Source organism: Rhamphochromis sp. 'chilingali', assembly GCF_963969265.1.
Source record: "Rhamphochromis sp. 'chilingali' genome assembly, chromosome: 5".
NCBI classification, from domain to species: Eukaryota; Metazoa; Chordata; class Actinopteri; order Cichliformes; family Cichlidae; genus Rhamphochromis; species Rhamphochromis sp. 'chilingali'.
Genome location: NC_137932.1, coordinates 16,345,559 through 16,366,101, shown reverse-complemented (window position 1 = coordinate 16,366,101; position 20,543 = coordinate 16,345,559). Strand labels below are relative to the sequence as shown.

The 20,543-nt window shown below is 38.5% G+C and overlaps 1 protein-coding gene across 11 annotated transcripts in view; it reads left to right on the top strand.

The window, feature by feature from the left end:
- The window catches only part of ptprk (protein tyrosine phosphatase receptor type K), a 107,327-nt gene that overhangs the window by 62,527 nt on the left and 24,257 nt on the right, over window positions 1–20,543 (top strand). For all 11 annotated transcript variants that reach the window (XM_080882435.1, XM_080882431.1, XM_080882436.1 and 8 more), the window contains 11 exons: window positions 2,879–2,991; window positions 3,616–3,796; window positions 12,431–12,613; window positions 13,413–13,532; window positions 14,716–14,825; window positions 14,936–15,137; window positions 15,248–15,353; window positions 15,494–15,566; window positions 15,768–15,890; window positions 16,218–16,292; window positions 16,475–16,511. In XM_080882435.1, the coding sequence (XP_080738561.1) occupies window positions 2,879–2,991; window positions 3,616–3,796; window positions 12,431–12,613; window positions 13,413–13,532; window positions 14,716–14,825; window positions 14,936–15,137; window positions 15,248–15,353; window positions 15,494–15,566; window positions 15,768–15,890; window positions 16,218–16,292; window positions 16,475–16,511 (1,323 nt within the window). The remainder of the gene's footprint in view (window positions 1–2,878; window positions 2,992–3,615; window positions 3,797–12,430; window positions 12,614–13,412; window positions 13,533–14,715; window positions 14,826–14,935; window positions 15,138–15,247; window positions 15,354–15,493; window positions 15,567–15,767; window positions 15,891–16,217; window positions 16,293–16,474; window positions 16,512–20,543) is intronic.

The following is a 20,543-nucleotide window of genomic DNA, read 5'->3' as shown; positions in this document are numbered from 1 at the left end:
GTTAAATTTACCCTTCATTCTAATTTGTGTTGTACAGTTATTTCATTTTTAACCTTAATTTATATTTTATTCCTTCCTAGTTAAATTTACCCTTTTTAATTTTTCATATTTATTTCCCATCTTATTCATAGCCTTTTCCTTTTTTGTTTTCTTTAGGTCACGAGCAGTTGTCCAAGCATTTCACTACATATCGTACTGTGTATGACTGTGTACGTGACAAATAAAATTTGAATTTGAATTTGAATTTGCTGACGATGGAAAACAAAGGACATTCCTGGTGGGCTCCGGTCACCAATGAAAACTCTCTCTTATATTCTTTCTTATATTAGTCTGACTGTCTCTGTCACCACATTACAAACCACAAAAGCACAGAACCTACCAAAACATCTTTCATAATAGCTTCTGATTGCTTGCTCTTTTCCATATCGGAAGAAAATGAATGACAATATAAAGAAATTAATCACAGAGGCAGTGTAGGTCAGAATCAGCATATACATTTGAAGCTTTCCCAGTGTTCATTTGTTTCCTTATTTTCATTTACATTCGACCCAAAAACCTGAGAACGATGAGAGGGTTCACACATGTGATTAATAATAAAAAAGATAGTGACAGCAATTCCACCGCAAAATATTGGAATAACACCATTGATGATTTGTTATATTTTTTAGGTCAGTTGCACGAATGACAAGTGATAGAACAAAACAAGGAGAAAATGTAAAGTTTGAGCTTGTTCCAGCTTTTGTTTTTTTTCCTCTGGAGTCTCATAATGACCCAGTTACATTTCTTACTGTTTCATTTTTATGTGTATTATTTATTTGTTAGATATTCAGTAGATTTTAAGCAACATTCAAACACGCATTCAAGCTAACACACAAGCTAAAAAAATAAATAAACCTACTGTTTTGTGCCCTTTAAAAATGCATCATTGTGAATCTGCTTCATTTCTTCATCTGCTTATTTATCATCGGGTTGTTTACTTTGCTTATTTGATGGCATTGCGGGATGACATGCCGTTGACGTTGGTGGTTTTCTGAAGTAACTTCAGCATTCATTATCTGGATTCAGCTTCATTGGCCTGCCTGTGCCTGTGTCTGCGTTTGCACGTGTGCGCGTGCTGTCAAACTTCAGTGTTTCATCTGTTGCTAAAGCGCTGCTTCCCCGTGCGCACCTCTCTGACAGCCACATTCAGTACACACAAAAATGACAACGCAGGCACACAAAGAAAAAAAAAAAAACAGGTGACAGTAATGTGAAATATAACTGTTAATGGAGCAACATACACCGTAACACACAGGCACACACATTTAATTTAGATAATACAGTACTTGCTTTGATATGGTGTGATTGAAGCTGGTGGTGTGTCTGAGAAAGATAAAAATCTTTATGATTTACTGCATGCGAGACAGATCACAGTGCATGTGTGTGAGGAGAGTGATTAATTCATGCGTTGATCTGTGTGTGTGTGTGTGTGTGTGTGTGTGTGTGTGTGTGTGTGTGTGTGTGTGTGTGTGTGTGTGTGTGTGTGTGTGTAGATGTGTCAAGTAGATCAAACTTTGATGCACTGTGTTTAAAGGTTGTATGTGTTTTCAGCCTGTCAGTCACAGATGTGTGACAGTTATCTGGGATCTGGCTGGCCCTGAAACCATCGTGCATCCATCACATTATGTAAAAACACATCATTTATTCACCAAGCACTTTGTGGCCGTGTTACAGGGACATACGTCTAGTAAAACTACATACTGTGCATAATATTTAAAACTTAATTGCCGTTATTTAGTCAATTGTACTTTTTTTCTTATTTTACAGTATGAAATGATACTGTAAGGTAATTAATCGTTACACCTAACAAAGGGGTAGTTGATGAGCTGAATGTTTGGGCAAATAAGCAAACTTAATAATGGTAACCAGATCCCCTTTGAGATGTCTCTAAATTTTTCGGATGCTTATATAATGCATAGATTTCAGTCTGAATAAGGACTTGAATTCCAAAAGCCATCTGACAAGTAGAACAGAGTTTGGCCTCTAGGCTCTAATCGTCTTAGTCCTGCAGAAAACATTTGCACAGAGATATTGGGGAGTGATGGGTAAATATCAGTCCCCTAAGTCAGGGCCTGTTGGTGGCTGATGCTCGGGTGATGGTGATGCATAGCAAACAACCTTGTCAAAACAGAGGGAGAGATAGGAATGTTAGCAACTTATGTGCATTTTTTACTGGGAGGGTTCTTTTGGTAGATCGAATGGAAAGTGAGGGATGTCGCTTTAGTTTTCAGTATTGCATCTTGCCAGTACAAGCTTTGAGATTTAGATTATAGAACAAAAAAGCAGAGGGGGGAACTGCTCATGCTGTTGCTTTAACATAGTAGATTCACAGTCTTGTGGTAGCGAAGATGTTCTGTCATATTTGAATTAGCATTTTTTACACAAATTCTTTCTCATGGACCAAAAATCCATTTGATTTTAACAGAAGAAGTAAGAAAAGCACACATTTCACATCAGAAAAGGGCTTAGTCTGTATTTTTAATTCAGGAAGGTAAAAGGCTTGTCATGTGTAGAGTGTAAACTTTATTGTTATGATTTTATTCTTAGTAAAAGGACATGGGATCTAAGCAGCCCTATGAAGCATCTTAAACCATTTAATTAGCCATGATGCTCACGTAGCTCGTGTTGTGAGTGGGTGTCGTGGCTACAAGACCTAGACCCTAGACAGTTGTCATAGCTGGCAGGTATTCTGTTTAAAATGTTTGAGTTCACAAAGATCATGTGACCACTAATGAGGTATTTTATTAGATTGACTTTATTATGTTTGCTGCCACCCTAAAGTGACCTTGTTTTTGCGAAACCAACTTACATGTTCTTGTTCTTTGTTTTCTCTCCCCAGAGCCTCCGCACCCAATTGCACCACCTCAGCTGCTCGGTGTCGGTCCCACTTATCTACTAATTCAGCTCAATGCTAACTCCATATTTGGAGATGGACCTATAATACTAAAGGAGGTGTGTTAGTCTTGAAGTACTGGATGTTTTTAACATTTTAACATTGTAAATTGGGGCATTGTAGTCATGCAAACTTAACAAATTATGTAATTACTTAACAAACCTTTAACAAAGACCATAACAATTACCATTTATAATCTTACAGGAAAACAGGTGGCTTCTAAGTCACATGAATAATTCCGATTTAGCTTATATGAAGAAAGCTGACCTCTAAGCTTTCTTCTGATTGTCTGCCTCTTGCAAATAAAACACTTAAACTATAGGTTTGTTTCTGTGCTCACACCAGTCATGTGACTGAGAGAACATTGTTGTGGATATCCACCTTCACTTACATCATAGAAAATTGTCTAAAAATGGAGACAAGCGTCTGGTTCACAGGGATTATTTTTCTTGATTTCTTCTTTGCCATGCTTAGTATGTACATCCAGCAATTTACCAGCATATGAAAGAAAATAAGGAAAAACATGATTACAAGTTGTCATTTGCATATTTTCACAAGGTTATAAGTCATAAGCAGAAGCATGGTATCTGGTCATGGAGGAAACCTTTGTATTCCAGAGATTATCATATGACACTGACATTAATATTGATGTTCGGATTAATACTTTCTATTCTTTCTAATAGGTTGAGTACCGTATGACATCTGGCAGCTGGACAGAGACTCATGCTGTGAACTCTCCTAACTACAAGTTATGGCATCTTGACCCAGACACAGAGTATGAGATCAGGGTCTTACTGACCAGACCAGGAGAGGGAGGTACCGGGAAACCTGGTCCGCCGCTCATTACTCGGACCAAATGTGCAGGTAGGACAGCTGCAATATGTTAACATAGAAGAGTTAGGATTCAATGTATTGATTTTGTGATTAGAGACTTTGCCTTGTCAATAGAGTCCTTCCTTATGTATGTTCTCCTAAAAGAAGATCAGCCAGGTTTAGCAAGAAGTCACAGATGGCATTACTTAATTGGTCCCTCTTGATCACACAGGCTTTTTTCTGCTTGTCTTATTATTTATCGATCTGTCCATCTACTGTTCTTTTTGTCTTGGTATATATATTTTAGTTGGTAGGGTGATATTTGTACAATGAACAGGCAGGAAGAGGAGAGGTGTAGCGAGGGGTGGAATTGGAGAAGAAAGGAGGGGAGAGCCTGAGTCAGTTCTTGGTTGCTCAGTGATCTGCGCAAAAGAGTGATTATAACACTGGAGGCTCTCTGCACTTTCTATCACTTTTTATACTGTTTTTTTCTGTACTTCTGTCACCTCATTCCTGCTTTCTCTCTGCTACTCTTCCTCTTTCATACCTCCCTTTGTGCCTTCTCTATAGCTTTCTTTCTGCTTCGTTCTTTTTCACTGCCTTTCCCCCTTTTCTCCCTGCTTCTCTCTGCCCATCTTTCGCTCTCTGTGGATCAATAGACGGAGGGCAGAAACACTGTCTGACATTTGTAGAAATAAACGACTGAAATATAAACACAGCTAGCCTGAGGGAGAGAGACGGAGCAGGAGCGAGAGAGAGGGTTGATATGAGAGAGAAAGAGACAGAAATAAAAGCAATGAGCTTGAATGAGAAACAGAATAAGGGAGCGATGGAGAGATGATGAAAAACAATAAGGCTGGAAAAGAAAGAGAAGAGAGAATGAGAGTGGGGCGAGAGAGTGCAAGAGGCGAGAGAATGATGAAACTGGAGAATAAAAATGAAAGAGAGATGAAAACTCATAACCACAGGGTCTGACTGATGTGTGCCAACCTGTGTGTGTGTGTGTGTGTGTGTTTAACAATGAATGGATCTGCACGTATGTGGTGTCTGTTTATTGACAGAGAGGAAGTCATAGACTTGTTCAGGCGACTCGTGTATTGAACAGTTTCCTGTTTGACAGGAAGAGGAAATTAATCTTCTTCTCCTCATTCATGCTGGAACACATTGCTGGTAAAGACGTAAACTCATTGTAATCTACGTAATATGATGATAAAAGGCCAAATCTAGAAAATGCGATTATGAATTTAGAGACTAAAGAAAAAAATGAATCCTGTACATCTGATTTATTTTCTGTTTTCCTGACTGTAAAAAACTGTAGTGTATTATGATGTTTGATATTAAGGCATTAATATTTTATGATTTTTAGAAGGACTTCCTGGCATGTAGTTATTCATCAAATGCATTTCAGACAGTAGCAGTGCAGCAAATGTCCTTATGAACAAACATTCCTCAGATCAATTAGATTAGTTGGATGAAACGAGAGATCTAATACTGAAGACCTTTTCATTGAACAGGGAACTAAAAGATGAGCCACTTTTGTTTGCTGATAGGTAGATTACCTTTGGACAGATGCATGCAGGCTGTTCTCACATGTTTTCAGCCTTTAAGCTTAGCTAGCATGCTTCTGACTGGTATTTAATCTTTGCTGTGGATGTTACATTTTCTGTACACCAAATAATCCCAACAGAAAGCATTGTAAACAACTACGTTTTTAACAGATTTGTAAAGAAGTCCACAGAATCAGCTAAATGAAGTTGAGTGAGAGAATGATCCAAAGCCTAGCTGCCACAAACTGAAAGGCTCTGTGTCTTCCCAGTTCTCAGTTTCGTATGTGGAACAACTAGCTACCAAAGACTGTGAGCAGAAGTGTGTTTAATAAGACTCTGAGATAAAAAAATCAAAAAAAAATCTGCAGCTTGTCCATTTATGTTCCATATACAAGAATTTTAAAATGAATTCTAAAATCTACTGGGAACCAATGTGGAAAGTATAAAATAAGCAATTTGATCTCACCTAGTAGAACGAGTTAGTAGTCTGGCAATGGCTTTTTGTATAGCTTGGAGGTGTGTAAGAGATTATTTATCCAGTATATAGAGCATTACAGCAATCTAGGTGCGCTGAGACAAATGCATGAACAATTTTCTCCAGTTCAGCTGAGAAACTAAAGCTGGCAATTTAGAAATGCTCCTTTAATGAGAGAAACAGGGATATGAAAAATACTTTTTATGAGAGCCATAGAGTGGAATCTGATATTAAGAAAGACATTAGGCGAGTACTTTCAGTGTCAAGGCCAGCGAAGAGGTCAAATTCCTGTGTTACAATTATAAAGAAAAGTAATGTGGTTCTGCACAAAAACAAAATATTACTTTTGTCACTGTATAAATTGAGGTTTCACAAAAGTCATCTCGCTAATATACAGTCAAATAAATTCATTCCATAGTCTTTTATGACTAGTTTATGCTTTCTGTTACAAGTTGCAGGTCTTATTTAATGCAAAATAGTGTAATTTTGTAAATTAAAGTCTACTTTTGAGTAAAAAAGACAATATGATTTAGAGTGTGGCAAGTCAAACAGTACCAGCACACACTGTCCTTACGTAGATCACTCAAAAAAACAAAATAAAATGGTGACATTCAAAATATCTGTTATAATTTTCTGACTCGCTTTCTGATCCAACCTGTCCTGGCAGATGGCTGCCCCAACTGATCCTGGTTCTGCCAGGTTTTCTTTCCCACTGCAGTCTAGCTTCAATCACACCATATCATCTGATTTTTTGGGTTCTCTCTATTATTGTAGGGGGTCTACCTTACCGTATGAAGTGCCACGAGGTGACTGCTGTTGTGCTTTGGCACTATATAAATAAAATCGAATTGAATTGAAAATTAATGGTCGTCCACAAATCAGTATGTGAGGTCACAGTCGCACCTTTTATATACAGTGTATGATTTGGCACCGTTACTTATATTTTGAATAATATGCTGATGTTTTTAGTTAAATCTCCCCACCTTCTCCCTTTGTGTTTCCAGCGTAACTGAGATTATCCACACACACATGCAAATGTGCACACACCCTTGGAGTTGGATTGTGTGTGTTTGTGTTTGTTGTTAGAGTGAGGCACACACACAGGCACGGGGTAGGAATGTTATTTAAATGGTAATGACTCCTTTGCTTTTTCTGTTTGGTTAGGTTTGTCTGATCCCACCACCTGTAGTTTACTGAATATTTAGTTTAATACAATATGATGAAGACATGCACACACACACACACACAAGCATCAGGCATCAGCCCAAGCGTGCCACCACACGAAACACTGTTTAATTAAAAAACCAATATAGTTAATAAAAAACTGAGCAGACATCACACACACTGCTGAGCAATTGATATGATAACAGGAAGGATTTCATCTCCTCCTTTCCTCTCTTCTTTTGTCCTCACGTCTCTTTTCATCTCTTCGGTTTACATTTTTTTCTCCTCTGTCCCCGCTTCTTTCTCACGCTCTCTCTGTCTCTCTTCTCCAACTCTTCTCGATTTTTCTTCTGTGGTGATGTATTGCTCTTGTCTGAAGGGTGAAATATAATCAACTTGAACTGAAGGGTTAGTGAGTGTGCGTCGTGCGTGTGTGTGTGTGACAGAAGAAGGTGATGAAGTAGCTTTTAATCCAAATCCTGAATTTTCTGCTGAAAACCTCTTGGTCATGGGAGGTTAGACACACACACACACACACACACACACACACACACACACACACACACACACACACACACACACACACACACACACACACACACACACACACAGACAAATCGTAGTTGCTGAGGCTTGAGCACACACGCAGTTCAAGAGAGTCACAGTATTTCTCATATGTTGCACAAGCTCAGCATCGCTTGGATTTATGGAAGAATAGAATCACAAAACACATTTCCAGACACACAAACACAGATGCTGCAGGGAATCACACACACTATGTCATATGTACTTCTTTTTATATGTGAATATGCACACACACAGACACACACACCAGCAGTACAACACTTTTAAGTGTCAGTCTCTTGAAAGAGCAGCCAACAGATTTAGCGACAGAGCGTGTTTTGCTGTGCATGTCAGTTTTACAGTAATGTTCTGTCTGTGTGGGTCCACATTCGTCTGGCAAATGGGTTTTTTTTTTAATCTAACGGAGGGTCTCTTATTTGCAGGGGTCAGTTTTTCATGGATAGATTTCAGCAAAGTGCTTTGCAACCGCCATGAGATTCTGTAGTTCCTAAACCAAAAATGTCACATGCTCAGAAGACATTTTTTAAATTTAATTTAATGAAATTCATAAAAAAAATGCAACATGTTCTGTGCGCTGTGGCAAAACAGTGAAAATATGAGCTAAAACACTGCATGAAAGGCGATTTTATTCCATTTTTGACATTTTGTTGCAATAATGTGACACTTTAAAATACACTGCTTTTTAAAGTGTACTGTCATCATCTCTATTTTGTATGAGTTAATATGATTGGACTCTTGATAAGCAGGTCTGGTGAATTAAATTAAACTTTTAGCGTGTGCTCATGCTCGTGCAGTGCATCTGCAATTAACCAGAATCACTGCTCCTTTATGATCACCTAAACTGTGCAAGTTTAAGGGCACTCCTCCTGGAGTGTTGGCCAGATTGTAGTGCAGCCAAACAAGGTGAATGTCAAGGTCACATTTGTGACCCATATGGATTGTGAGACGGAGGAGATACTACATCACTGAGGTTCTGGTTGCTGTTTCTGTGAAACCATTTCTGTGAAAAGTATAAAACCAACTAATTACCTATTAATGAATCCTGCAAGTTGGATGGCCTCATTTCCACGAGCATGTGCTTTGTAGTTTGATCTGAGTCAATTCCACACCACACTAATGTTCGAACTGTTTAAAAGCCAAAAGGTGAAAGTACTAAGAGGTGTTATTGGTATTAGTAATGTTGAGTTTTATGGGTAATAAGAAGAATAAAGAACAGAGCCAACTTTACCCTTTAAAAGACATTTGTGGACTCCTCCCTCTTTGCTTCGCGTTTATGTTTGAATTGCTTTTGAATTTAACTCATGCATGTCTTTTTAATCATCAGACACGAGCTGGATTTCCATTTATTTTTCTCAGCCTCATAATTTGAAACAACTCGCACGGCACTGTATGGATAGTGTTTTTTGGACTTAATTGCTGCTTTCATAATTAGCCTCTCAAAATCCATGTAGCTTCCAAGTGCAAATTGAAAACATGTTGGAGGGCAAATTTGAACCTTTTAAGTACTTAAATGTGGCCTAGAAAGAGAAGCACACATGCAGAGAGAAATTAGAGTTAGAGACAGAATAAATGGATGGAGTTTCATTTGTCTTACTTATGACAGTGGAAGGATTACCAGGAACTAATTGGACAGATTAACTTGGCTTTAGCTGCATCTCCTGTCAACCTTTTCTTTTCCAGCCCCTCCTCTCCTCTTTTCTTCTGCTTTTTCTTCAGCTTCATCTCCTCTCACAATGGTTTTATGGCTGTGTTTGTTGGCTCTTCATAATACCTCATGTTGAGGGACATGGTTTGGTTGCCTTTAGCATAGTTCTGTTTCATTTAGTTTCATTTCCTTTGCTTTTGTTTTCCATTTTTTAATTCCAACCTCTGGATTCTGCTGATATGAAGCTTTCTGTCGTTGGTGTTATTGTTAGTGTTTATTGGTATTGTTGTTGTTTTCAAAGCTGCATCTGTAGAGAACAAAGCCTTTTAGTTCCAACATGAATCCAGCCGTTTGTCTGTCTACCAAAAGGAGGGGGAAAGGGACAAGGCAGCCTCTGTGGTTTGCCATTGGACCTGGTCCCGCTTGACTCTGGCTGTATTCCAGACGAGTTATCGTCGTTCCCCGTTCCACCTCTGTTTCTCTCTTTCTGTCTCTTGTCTCCGTTTCCCTTTTCTCTCTCTGCTACCTTTATCTGTTCCTCGCTTTCTTCAAACCCAGTTTCATTTTTGTCCATATATTGCTCTGTTCTGCCACTATTCTTTCTTTCTTTTTTCATTCTTTCTCTCTTTCTTTCCCTACCTGCTTCCACTATAAATAGAGATAAGCAGCAATACAATATAAGTCAATAGGGTAATGGGTTTTCAAAAAAGTCATGGTGCGTGTGGGTGTTAAAGACACATAAATTTGTTTACACATTCACATTGTGGGGAACCACCTCCCATTTGGGGACACAAAGTCCCAGTATAATAAATCTTGAAATTATAGGGCCTAATGTTAGGGTTGGGTAACTGGTTATGATGGTAGGTTAGGGCAAGTCTCCAGGAAATGAATGTAATGCCCCCTGAAGTGATGGAAATATGACACTGTGTGCATGTGTGTTTGTGTGACAGGCAGCCAGTCATATATTTTGTTTTAATTCCACGTGGAAGACTGTCTTACTGTGAAGCAGTGTTAGCATCAAGAGACCCTGAAATCAATGTAATTTATTACACTGCCCTAACTGTGAGCATGTGTGTGCGTGTGTCTATGCACCTGTGTGTCATAATAGCTTGTTTTATAGTGAGGATCACAACTATTGATTTGAACAGGGAGAGAGACACACAGAGAAGAGAATGAGACAAGTGAGGAAGACAGCGAAACAAAGCGAGAGACAGGCAGAGAAACCAGTGGTCTCTGTCTTGCTCTATTTAAATGTCAACCATCCAATAACAGGTTGAAGCAAAAATGAAATGCTCCGACCCCTCAGCTATTAACACAGCAATAATATTTTCTCAGCAGACAATTACCTGCACAGCCTTTCTTCCCCTGTGTCTTCTTCTATTCCTCATTTTCTGTCCATCTGTTTGTCACATTATTAGTGACATATTTATGTTTAGAGGATTACGCAAACATTAGCATGACTGCATTTTGTGTTGTTGAGTGTATGTAAGAGTTGTGTGTTTGTCCTTGACAATGAATTGTTATTATGAGAAGTTTTACTGAGATGAACACACACGCACACACAAACACACCTATAAATGCTCTGCCCAGATTTAATCTTGATTCAGTCACAATCTAAAGTGTGAGTGGGTGTGTGTGTGTGTGTAGGTGCCTGTGAGCTTCCGTGCATGTGTGTGTGTGTGAGTGACAGGCAGATAATGGGTTGTCAGAAGAAGCGACAAGTTTGTGTCCTTGTGTAGTCTCCTCTGAAAGAGGAAGACCCAGGGAAAAACACAGAGCAAGACAAGGAGGGGTTGGGGAGAGACGTGCGTCTCTATTTAAGGTGAGCCGTTTTTATTAAAAAATCTTGGGAGGACATAAGGAATCAGGTGGGTTACAGCTAGACTGGATAAAAGAGGAATAAAACATCAACAGGTGATAGACTTATCAACGTGAATTCAATTTTTGACGAAGAACAAAGCTTTTCATTAAGTTTGTCTTTGTTTCCCAGTAATGTATTTCACTCTGGCGATGTCAAAGACCAATGCATCCAATCAATATCAGAGTTAATCAAGGCATTTCTTAAGTATTGGAAGTACTGAGCCTGATTAGAAAGATAATTTTGATTATAACATCGAGAACTTTTTAAACTGATTAAAATATCCAGAACAGAAAGTCCCTGAATTTACCAAATTAATCAAAAATAGCAAGCATTTGGATAAGATACTTGAAGAGTGTTGCAACATGGAAGTGTACTGTATTTCACCGCCTTTCTCAAGTGGTTGACCCATTAGGATTAAAAGTCTATTTATATAATAAATTATTAGTAATAAATAAATTATTAGTGACATATTATTAGTGATTTAGATCTATGGCAATGTGCCTGAGGATACACCAAGCTGCTAGCTATATTGTGCTTCAGTTCAAAAATATTTATCATGCTTTACTCTGGAAGATGGTAGAGTGGCAGAGGCATTTCAATAGACTGTTACATCCTCTGGAATCTGCCTTGACTGATGGATATCTTCTCTAGTTAGAAGGAGAAATAACTCTTTGACAGCAATTGGTGGCGCTTAAAGATATTACCTTACTTCTGTTTTCCAAAGGAAAGCAATATCTTGTGGATTGATAGCCACATAGCTTGAATGCTATTTCCTGTATCTGAGGTAGGCTTTTAAGGTGAATGCAGCAGAAAGCAGGTAGAAATATATGTATTTAAATGTACTCCCTGGCATATATATAGTGGACTCACAGGCAGGACTCTTGCATGCAGAATGTAGAGGAGGAATAGCACAGCCTTGTGATTATAGTCTCTTCTGTGGCTGTGTGTGTGTGTGTGTGTGTGTGTGTGTGTGTGTGTGTGTGTGTGTGTGTGTGTGTGTGTGTGTGTGTGTGTGGGCACTGTGGGATTATTGATCCAGCTAAATGAGCCAGTTAAGGTAATTAAAGCCCTGGGCACCGAGGAGGGAAAGTTGATTATATTGACAATAACAGTCTGAATACACATAAAAGACAGAAAAAAACGACGTGTCCTTATGGAAGCTATTGCTTTTGAGAAATAGTTGATTGACAAGGGTGGTGAAGAAATAGGTTTTTGTAAAGTCCAGTGAGGAAAAATGTTGACACAGAGCTCTTGGTCATTTTGGCAACATAGTTACTTCATGGAAATGCAGTAGTTCAAAAGCTTCCTCAAATGTTGGATGCAATTAGAGTGTTGCAGTATCGGAAAAAATATAGATCTATATCAACATGTATAGATCACAGATCTTCTTTCTTCTCTTATTTTGTAGAACCTATGCGAACTCCTAAAAGGCTGAAGATTGCTGAGACCAGGTCGCGTTTGATCGCAGTGGACTGGGAATCGCTGGGTTACAACATCACCCGCTGTCACACCTTTAACGTTACCATCTGTTACCATTACATGACTGCCAACGATCGTAGCAAAGCTGACTGTTTGGACATGGACCCTAAAGGTACTACTTACTTTTCTTCCTACCTTAAAGGTGCTACCGTACTGTGCTACTGACATTGATGCAGGATTTGAAGTCGTGGTGTTTTCTAGTGTTACATTGCTTTTTATTCATTGTGACATGGGTAAAGAAGTACAAAAAGACTTGATAAAGTAACAACCCTAAAAGTGCTGAAATTTAGTATAATAAAAAGGTGTCTGCTTTCAGCGAGATTTCAAATTTGAGTGGATCATTTATTCACAGTGAGCTTGACACTAGTATTGACAACCACTTCATTTTGAAGCCAGACATAATATCAGAAGCACTGATGTTGAAGAATATTGGAATGGACATAGGTTGTAGGTACAGTAGTTGGAATCATTCCCTGAAAAGTGAATAATTAATTATTGGTTGAAGTCATGTCTCTCATACACTCAGTTTGACCTGCTCAGCTATTGATCCGTTAGTCAATAAATGTAGTAGCTGACTGACAGAAATGTGATAGCCAATATTTACATAATCAATTACATATTTAGGTTCAAGACAGATGACAACAGCTCTCTTGTTCCTTCGTTTGAAATATAAGGCTTTACAGTGAAAGCAAACAAGTGGTAAACTGCCTTTAGCTCTCACACTATTACCGGTACTCACACCTAACAATACATTTAAAAACACTAAGTTCTGATTTTACATTACATAGACCATTATAAAATCAGCAGCAGATTACTGAGTGAGAAAAATTGGTTTTGATCCTAAATACATTGCAAATGTTATGACATTTTACTCTGCAGTGTGTTTATGTTGACCCCATTTTTGTTCTTAGCACCACGCCACCTGGTGGGGAACCTGCCGCCCTACACCAACGTCAGCCTGAAAATGATTCTCACTAATCCGGAGGGACGGAAAGAGAGTGATGAGACCATCATACAAACCGATGAAGATGGTACGATACACATATCACACCTTTTTTTTATTCTTTTCCCCATTTCAAATGTTTTTATCCATTTTATGTATTTTTGTCACAGTCTGGCGAGGGCAGACTGTATGAATTGAAAAAGGACCCAAAATGCAGACTCCAAGGAACAGGGAACAAAACTTGAATGTTAACAAAAAGCGAGCCGTTTAATATGGCTGGTAAAAAAGGTACAAACAAAGGGCAAGGCAAACTGAAGCAAAATTAACACAAACCTAAACTGGGAAATCTAAACAAACAATAAGAAAAACCTAGACAAGAAACTTGGAAGCATGGCATAGGAAACATGGCGTGGACAACAGACGACCTGACAATCACACACTGAAAACAGAGGACTTAAATACACAGGAGGTGATTAGGGGAAGTGGAGACACATGAGGAAACAGCTGAGGGTAATAAAGCAGGACGAGGCAAGGGAAGCAAAACTAGAAACACTCACATGAGACATGGACCTTCAAAGTAAAACAGGAAACACACTGACTGAATTCTAAACATGTAAACTTAACAGCAACTGGGGAGACAGAATATAGGAACCTGAAATATGGTACAAAACCATCACAGTGGACATAACATGGAACACAGGGAAGCCATATGACGAAGCCAAAGAGCAAAACCTAAGATAACCATAACTGAGATCTAGGGAAACACGAAACAGTACCACAAAGGACTCAAAACATAATCCATAATATAAAAACACGAGATCTCTCCAAAATGAAACAGGAACATGAGAGGCAGACATAACAACATAAGACAACAGACATGAAACACACGAAGGGCAAGGGAGATTTAACATAGTTGGAACACGAGGGGGAAATAATAAGAACTAGAAACACTTAGGCATGATAACAAATAAACTTAGGAAACCTGATAAGCTTAAACATACACTATGAACATCAAAAGAACTGAAACTCAAAACACTGGGTCATAAGACCCAGGACCGTGACAATTTTTTTATGAAGCAAACTTTTCAATAAGGGATGGAGTTTTGTACAAAGGGTGTTTTTAGTATCTGTAACTCGTTTCTGCATGTGTTGGGAATGTCACTGCTGCCTGTTCTCAATCTGTGTATTTCTGTTTAGCAGTTGGTTTCTCATTTGCAGAACATTATACTGTTGATTTTATTAGAACTGCATGAATTTATGTGTGTTAACAGTTCCTGGTCCAGTTCCCAGTCAGTCACTTAAAGCTACTCCATCTGAAGAAACAATAAGTCTTTCCTGGAAGGAACCAACGGAACCCAATGGAGTCATTATACAGTATGAGGTACTATCATTAGCAGCTGTTGTAGAGGCCAAACTTAACACAGCAATCCTTTGGAAAAATATAAACAAATAAAAAAAAAAAATGGTTTCGCTTTCTCTACTCCAACTCAGATCAGCTACAGTGGCGTGCATTCGTTTGACCCTTCGGTGCCTCTGCAACGACCAGGGCTCACAGTGTCACTGCCTTCAAACGCCTCCCATCACATGTTTTCTCAGCTCCACCCAGGTGTCACATACCAGCTGTCTATACGAGCATCGACCTCTAAAGGGTTTGGTCCTGCAACCACGCTCAATGTGACAACTAATATTTCAGGTGGAAAAAATACATTTTAATATGTGCTGTTGACTCAAAATTTTTTAATATCACATTTAGACAGCAAGAGGTTAGAGCTACACTTATGCAGCCTCATATTCTCTTTTCAGCTCCGACAATAGACGAGTACGATGGTCAAGAGGCCTTCCTGAATGAAACTGCAACAACTATCACTGTCCTGCTCAAACCTGCCCAGGCTAAGGGAGCACCCATAAGGTACAGCACTTCTGTTATCTGTTAAACTGGATAGATCACATGACAAAAGCAGTCAAAGGCTTTTCACTAATCATGTGTGTGTTAGTAAAATAACAACAACCAAAATTACATCTGTACTCATATTGTCTCTATGTCTACAGTGCGTACCAGATTGTGGTGGAAGAAGTGAATCCTCAGCGGACACGCCGTCAGGCTTCGTCTGACTGTTATCAGGTGGTTATTAATCCTTTTTACGTATGTTTGAAAACCCATGCCCCTTTTACAGCTTTTCTTATAAGCGTAAATGGTTGAAGTTGAATAAAAAATAACAATAAATTTCCATTAATGGGCTTTGTTGACTCTGCTATTAAAATACCTCTTTTTATTTACATTTAATTGAAGTTACATTTATAGACGTATCTTCATCTTCTCCAGGTCCCAGTTTCTTACCACAGTGCATCTAGCGGTGGATCCCCTTATTATTATGCCGCCCAGTTGTCCCCCAGCAGCCTGCCTGAACCACTTCCCTTTACTGTGGGAGACAACAAGACGTATCAGGCAAGTCTTTAATCTGAACAAAACCGTATGTATGTAATGCCTTGAAAAGATGTGTTTATCAAAAATTCTGAAATACAGAAGTAAATGGCAGCACAACACATTCACTGGAACTAGAAGGCAGTTGCTGTTATGCAGGAGGTTTTATTTTTAAAAACGATACGACTTAAAGTTCATAGAAATTGTATGCAATACTTTTTAAAGGCTACATAATTTGAATGTTTACATATCGATATCCTTCTCAGCCAAGTGTAAAAGTAAAATTGCTTGTTGTAAATCTGTAAATGTATCGTAGACATGTGTGAACTGATCCTTCTTTCTTTTCCTCAGGGTTTCTGGAATCCACCTCTGGCTCCAAGGAAGAACTACAACATTTATCTTCAAGCTGTCAGCAGTACAGAGAGGGTAGGCTGTGTATTTAATTTTTTTGAATGAGGTTCAAAAAGGCGCACTCATAGACTTACATTATGTTGCAGCTTCTGTACACTCATTATGTACAGTATTTAATATTAAACGCTAAGAGCAAGGTTCGTGTTGTAGTGTGTTAGTGGAACTAAGGTTTCTTCCTTCTGTCTTTTTTTCCACAGGAAACAAAGACACAGTGTCTGAGGCTGGCAGCTAAACGTAAGAACCCATTTGACCTTAACAGTATCTTAATTTAACTCTTAGGAACAGCTTCAATGCTAAAAATATTTTCAAAATATTTTGTCAAAAAAAGACAAAAAAATCCTGCAACTCCTGGGCAGAAGAAAGTTGGCCTAAAAAGAGGGTGGTCTTTAAGGAATAGGAGCTTCAGCTCTACTTAGCTGATGTCATCGCATCAGAATAGTTCATACTGCAGTGTAAGAACAGACGAACTAAGGGGATATGCCAGGTCCCAGCATTAGAGAAATGTGGAATATTTGGATTTCGAACAATGTAATGTTGGTGTAGTAGAGTCCAAGAGTAAAGTGTTGGAGTGTAATAGGTCCCCTTCAAGGGTTTGGCATAAATCTAAGGGGAATGCAGCTCTTGCAGCTCTGCTATTTTGTTCTATCCTCCTCCCACCAGACAAGCACGGACCCATTCACATACTTCTTACACTTCTGTTTTAAAGTGAGTCATTGCTGACTTTGGAATTCACATGGAATTAAAATCCCACTTTCCCAGCTGAAAATACTCACATGAGTCCAATGAAGCTCTTATTCCCATTACATAGTTTTTTTTGTTTTTTAAACTACTCTGATCTGATCTAAAGGGACCAGCTGTGAATGGCCAAAGTCTCTTGTTACAAGCCAGCCTTTATAAAGAGTGAAATCGGAGTGGAGGGGAGGTGCACGAATTTATTTCCCACAATATGCTAAAAGGTTTCTTTGGTCCAATGATACCAAAAAAATTTGCTTACTCCAGCCTTAATCAGTTTATTATTGTGTTTTTCCTCTGGTCTGCCCTTTATTCCCATGGAGGTTTGTCAAATGGAAATTGTTTCTGGTTTAAGAGCATTACAGAAAACAGTATTGCGCTTGTGCATGGCATTGAAAGAAATGTGTGTTGGTGCGCACTGAGTCTAAATGTCGGGTCTTTACCAGGTTTTTGCCATGTTAATAGATTATCAGATGGTTTTAAACGGTGTGGAGTTAATCCCCGGGCACTACACACATAAGCGCATGTGCACAAAAATGCACACACACTATTTTGAGGAAAGATTTTTAGAAATGCGGCTGATGGATCAGAGTGTATCTGTGTGGAGTAGGAATAAGGATAAACACATTATATTTTGAATGAAACTGACATCCTCACACTGTTGTGTAACCAGCAGAGTTGAGCTTCAAATGACTGCGCAGGCATTTCAGTGTTTATTCGACTTGTAATGTAGAACTACAAGGTAAAATTTAAATGAATACAAAATGTTCCCACTTTTGCTAAAACTATAACTGCCCTATAATTATTTCACACCAGTTTTTTCTTGTTTTTATGACAACACAAATGTAGTGATACAGCAATTTTAAGAGGAAATAATTATTAGTTCACTAATCTTCATTTTATTGCTTTATTAAAGATTAAAGCAGAACATAATTCCTTAAAGCATGGCAGAAACTTAGTAGTATTATTATTGTGTAGTTAAGGTGATGCTCTCAAGCAATTACAAGCTTCATTAATCTCCATAGATTATTCTAGTGTTTTTGTTATTTTGGTGTACTTTTTAATATCAGTATGAAAACTTGTGATAAGTAGAAGGTTTACATCAGATATCGCAGAAAACTAATAAGATCGGAAATAGAATCAGTTCATGAGTTACGTCCTTTTTCTTGCACAATGTGCATTATTGTAGCAAGAAAGCAAGGTGGAGTGTAATGCCTTTCTGAACTTCTCTTCTTTGACCTTCAAGTGCAGACACCTCATAAAGCTACTCAATAAAAGTGACATCATTTTGAGGACAATCAGCCTTAATGATCATAGAATGAATCATCATTGCTGGTTAAGTTAAGTTGATTAAGTATTTATATGTGGACCCATTGAGAGAGGGCATTCCAAACTAGCTCAGACTTTAAATTCTGTGGCGTGTGGTGCTTTTCCAAGTGTCAGGTTTATTAAAATTGGATTTCTTTGGAGTAAAATAAAAAATGCCTCTTCATCAAGAAAGCCCTACAAATAATACAAGTTCACTTTTGTTCTCCTTACGTCAAAGAGTACAGGGTGAGAAAGTTGTCTCATAGGTGGGACGTTTGCACACTAAAATAGGCAAAAATGTGTGAAATCACTAACTCTGCAGGGTCATATACTTCAAGAATTGCTGGTGGTTGCAGTTTCTTGAACAGGTGGTCACTCTGCCCAAAAGCTGCTAAAATAAAATGACACTGTCTTTCTAGCCTAGGGAGGTCTGAGTGAAGCCGAACGACTTTAGAGGGGATTTCAGATTTTTATAATAAGAGAGACCAACACACTAATGGATCGAGAGGTCAGACCACTGTGTCTTCTTTACTCTCTCCGTCTCTCTGCATGTGTGTTTATGTGCATTCAACCATGCATCCGGGAGGGAGGATTAAGTGATGGTGGTCATAGTAGGTCATTTGGGGTATTGTGTATTGTCATTCCTGCCGCAGGGCGTTTTGTGCGCCTGTGTGCAGGCAAGTTGTGAGTGTTAGTGTACTGACCTGAATCATTTTTACACACATTAAGAGCTTCCGCAGACATTATGAGGTTAGGCTGAGAACCCTTAAAGGATTATTGTTGTTGTTTTGGTGTGTCTTGTTTGGACATATTTTATCTGTGTGATCTTCTAATAGTCTCTTGGTTGGATAGTTATATGAAGTGAGACGTTCCATGTGGAAGTCATCTAAAATAAAGTTTGGCCTTCGTACATCAGCACTAAGATGATGAACAGATTTTGTAGCTACTCAGCAGTGCCCTTTATTTGCTGGTATAGAAGTGCAAAAAAAGAAAAATCACAAAATTAGAAAAAAAGACAATATAATGTCATTATGCCAAGCTGTGGTTAAGCTATATAAACAACATAAAACTTTACACTTAGTTTTCTGCATAATCAGTTTAAGCATTCTCTGTTTTCAAATATCTTGATTTTTACTTTTTACCATAAATAAACCTAGTAAGTATTGGCTGCATAGTAAAAGCTTGATTTATCTCATCCCTCTGCCCGGACAGAGAGCTGAGATAGAGGTATGCTGTTTCTGTTTGTTTGTTCATCTGTCAGCAAAATGACACAAAAACTACTAGTCCAAATTTCATAAAACATAACAGATGAAGGAAGAATCCATTACGTTTTGGTGCAGGTCTGGGTTGCTTTTTTTGATAATTGTGATGGAGGGAGGGCGTTGGCCTTGGCTCTTCTAGTCTTTCTGTGTGATGGAGCTCTGCTGCCCAGGCTCAAAAACTATTAAAATCACATTAGTGAGCAACAATGATCCCTCACTGCTTTGGGTATTTTATTTTATTTTGGATTGATCACACAAACACCATCCCGATGCTGTAAAAACTCACTGAAGCACCAAATAGGTATTTTTCCACCAATGAAAATAGACCTCAAAATAGACCCTATTTACTTTAGGTTGAGTGACATTAGGAATTAATTGGTTTGGTGCTAAGACTGATGTGGGGCTGTGGAAGTCAAGGCATTACTAAAAATGTTTTATTCTTGTGTGTTATTTTTATTATGTTGATAATGGAAGTGGGTTGTTGTTTGATGCATGTATTGCATTATGTTGAATTTTGTGCATATGTCACTGAGTTGGATTATTTGGATTATCATAAGACATGATAATGTTCTTACGCTGCAGTATGAACTGTTCTGATGACATCAACTAAGTAGAGCTTGGGAGCCTGAAAACAGATGCTCTCTGTCTTTCTGTTGACTTTCTGTCCATGATCAACAGCATTTAAGCCCTGCAGCCTACACTCCGCTTGAAACGTCACTGGTGAATTATTTTCCAAAACAGACAAAATCAGGGAGTTCAGTCAATTCTCTGAAGTCATCAGAAGCAGAAATGAGTTCGGCTACAAGCAATATATGGTGACATTGGTGCAGAAACACTGGACAGCTACAGTTAAATTGCATTTTAAAAGCATTTTCTAAAGAGACCGTGATGCCAAAGAGGCAGCAGAGAAGACACATAGACATTCAGTTGGTTATTTTCATTACTATAGTGTACATTTATAGGG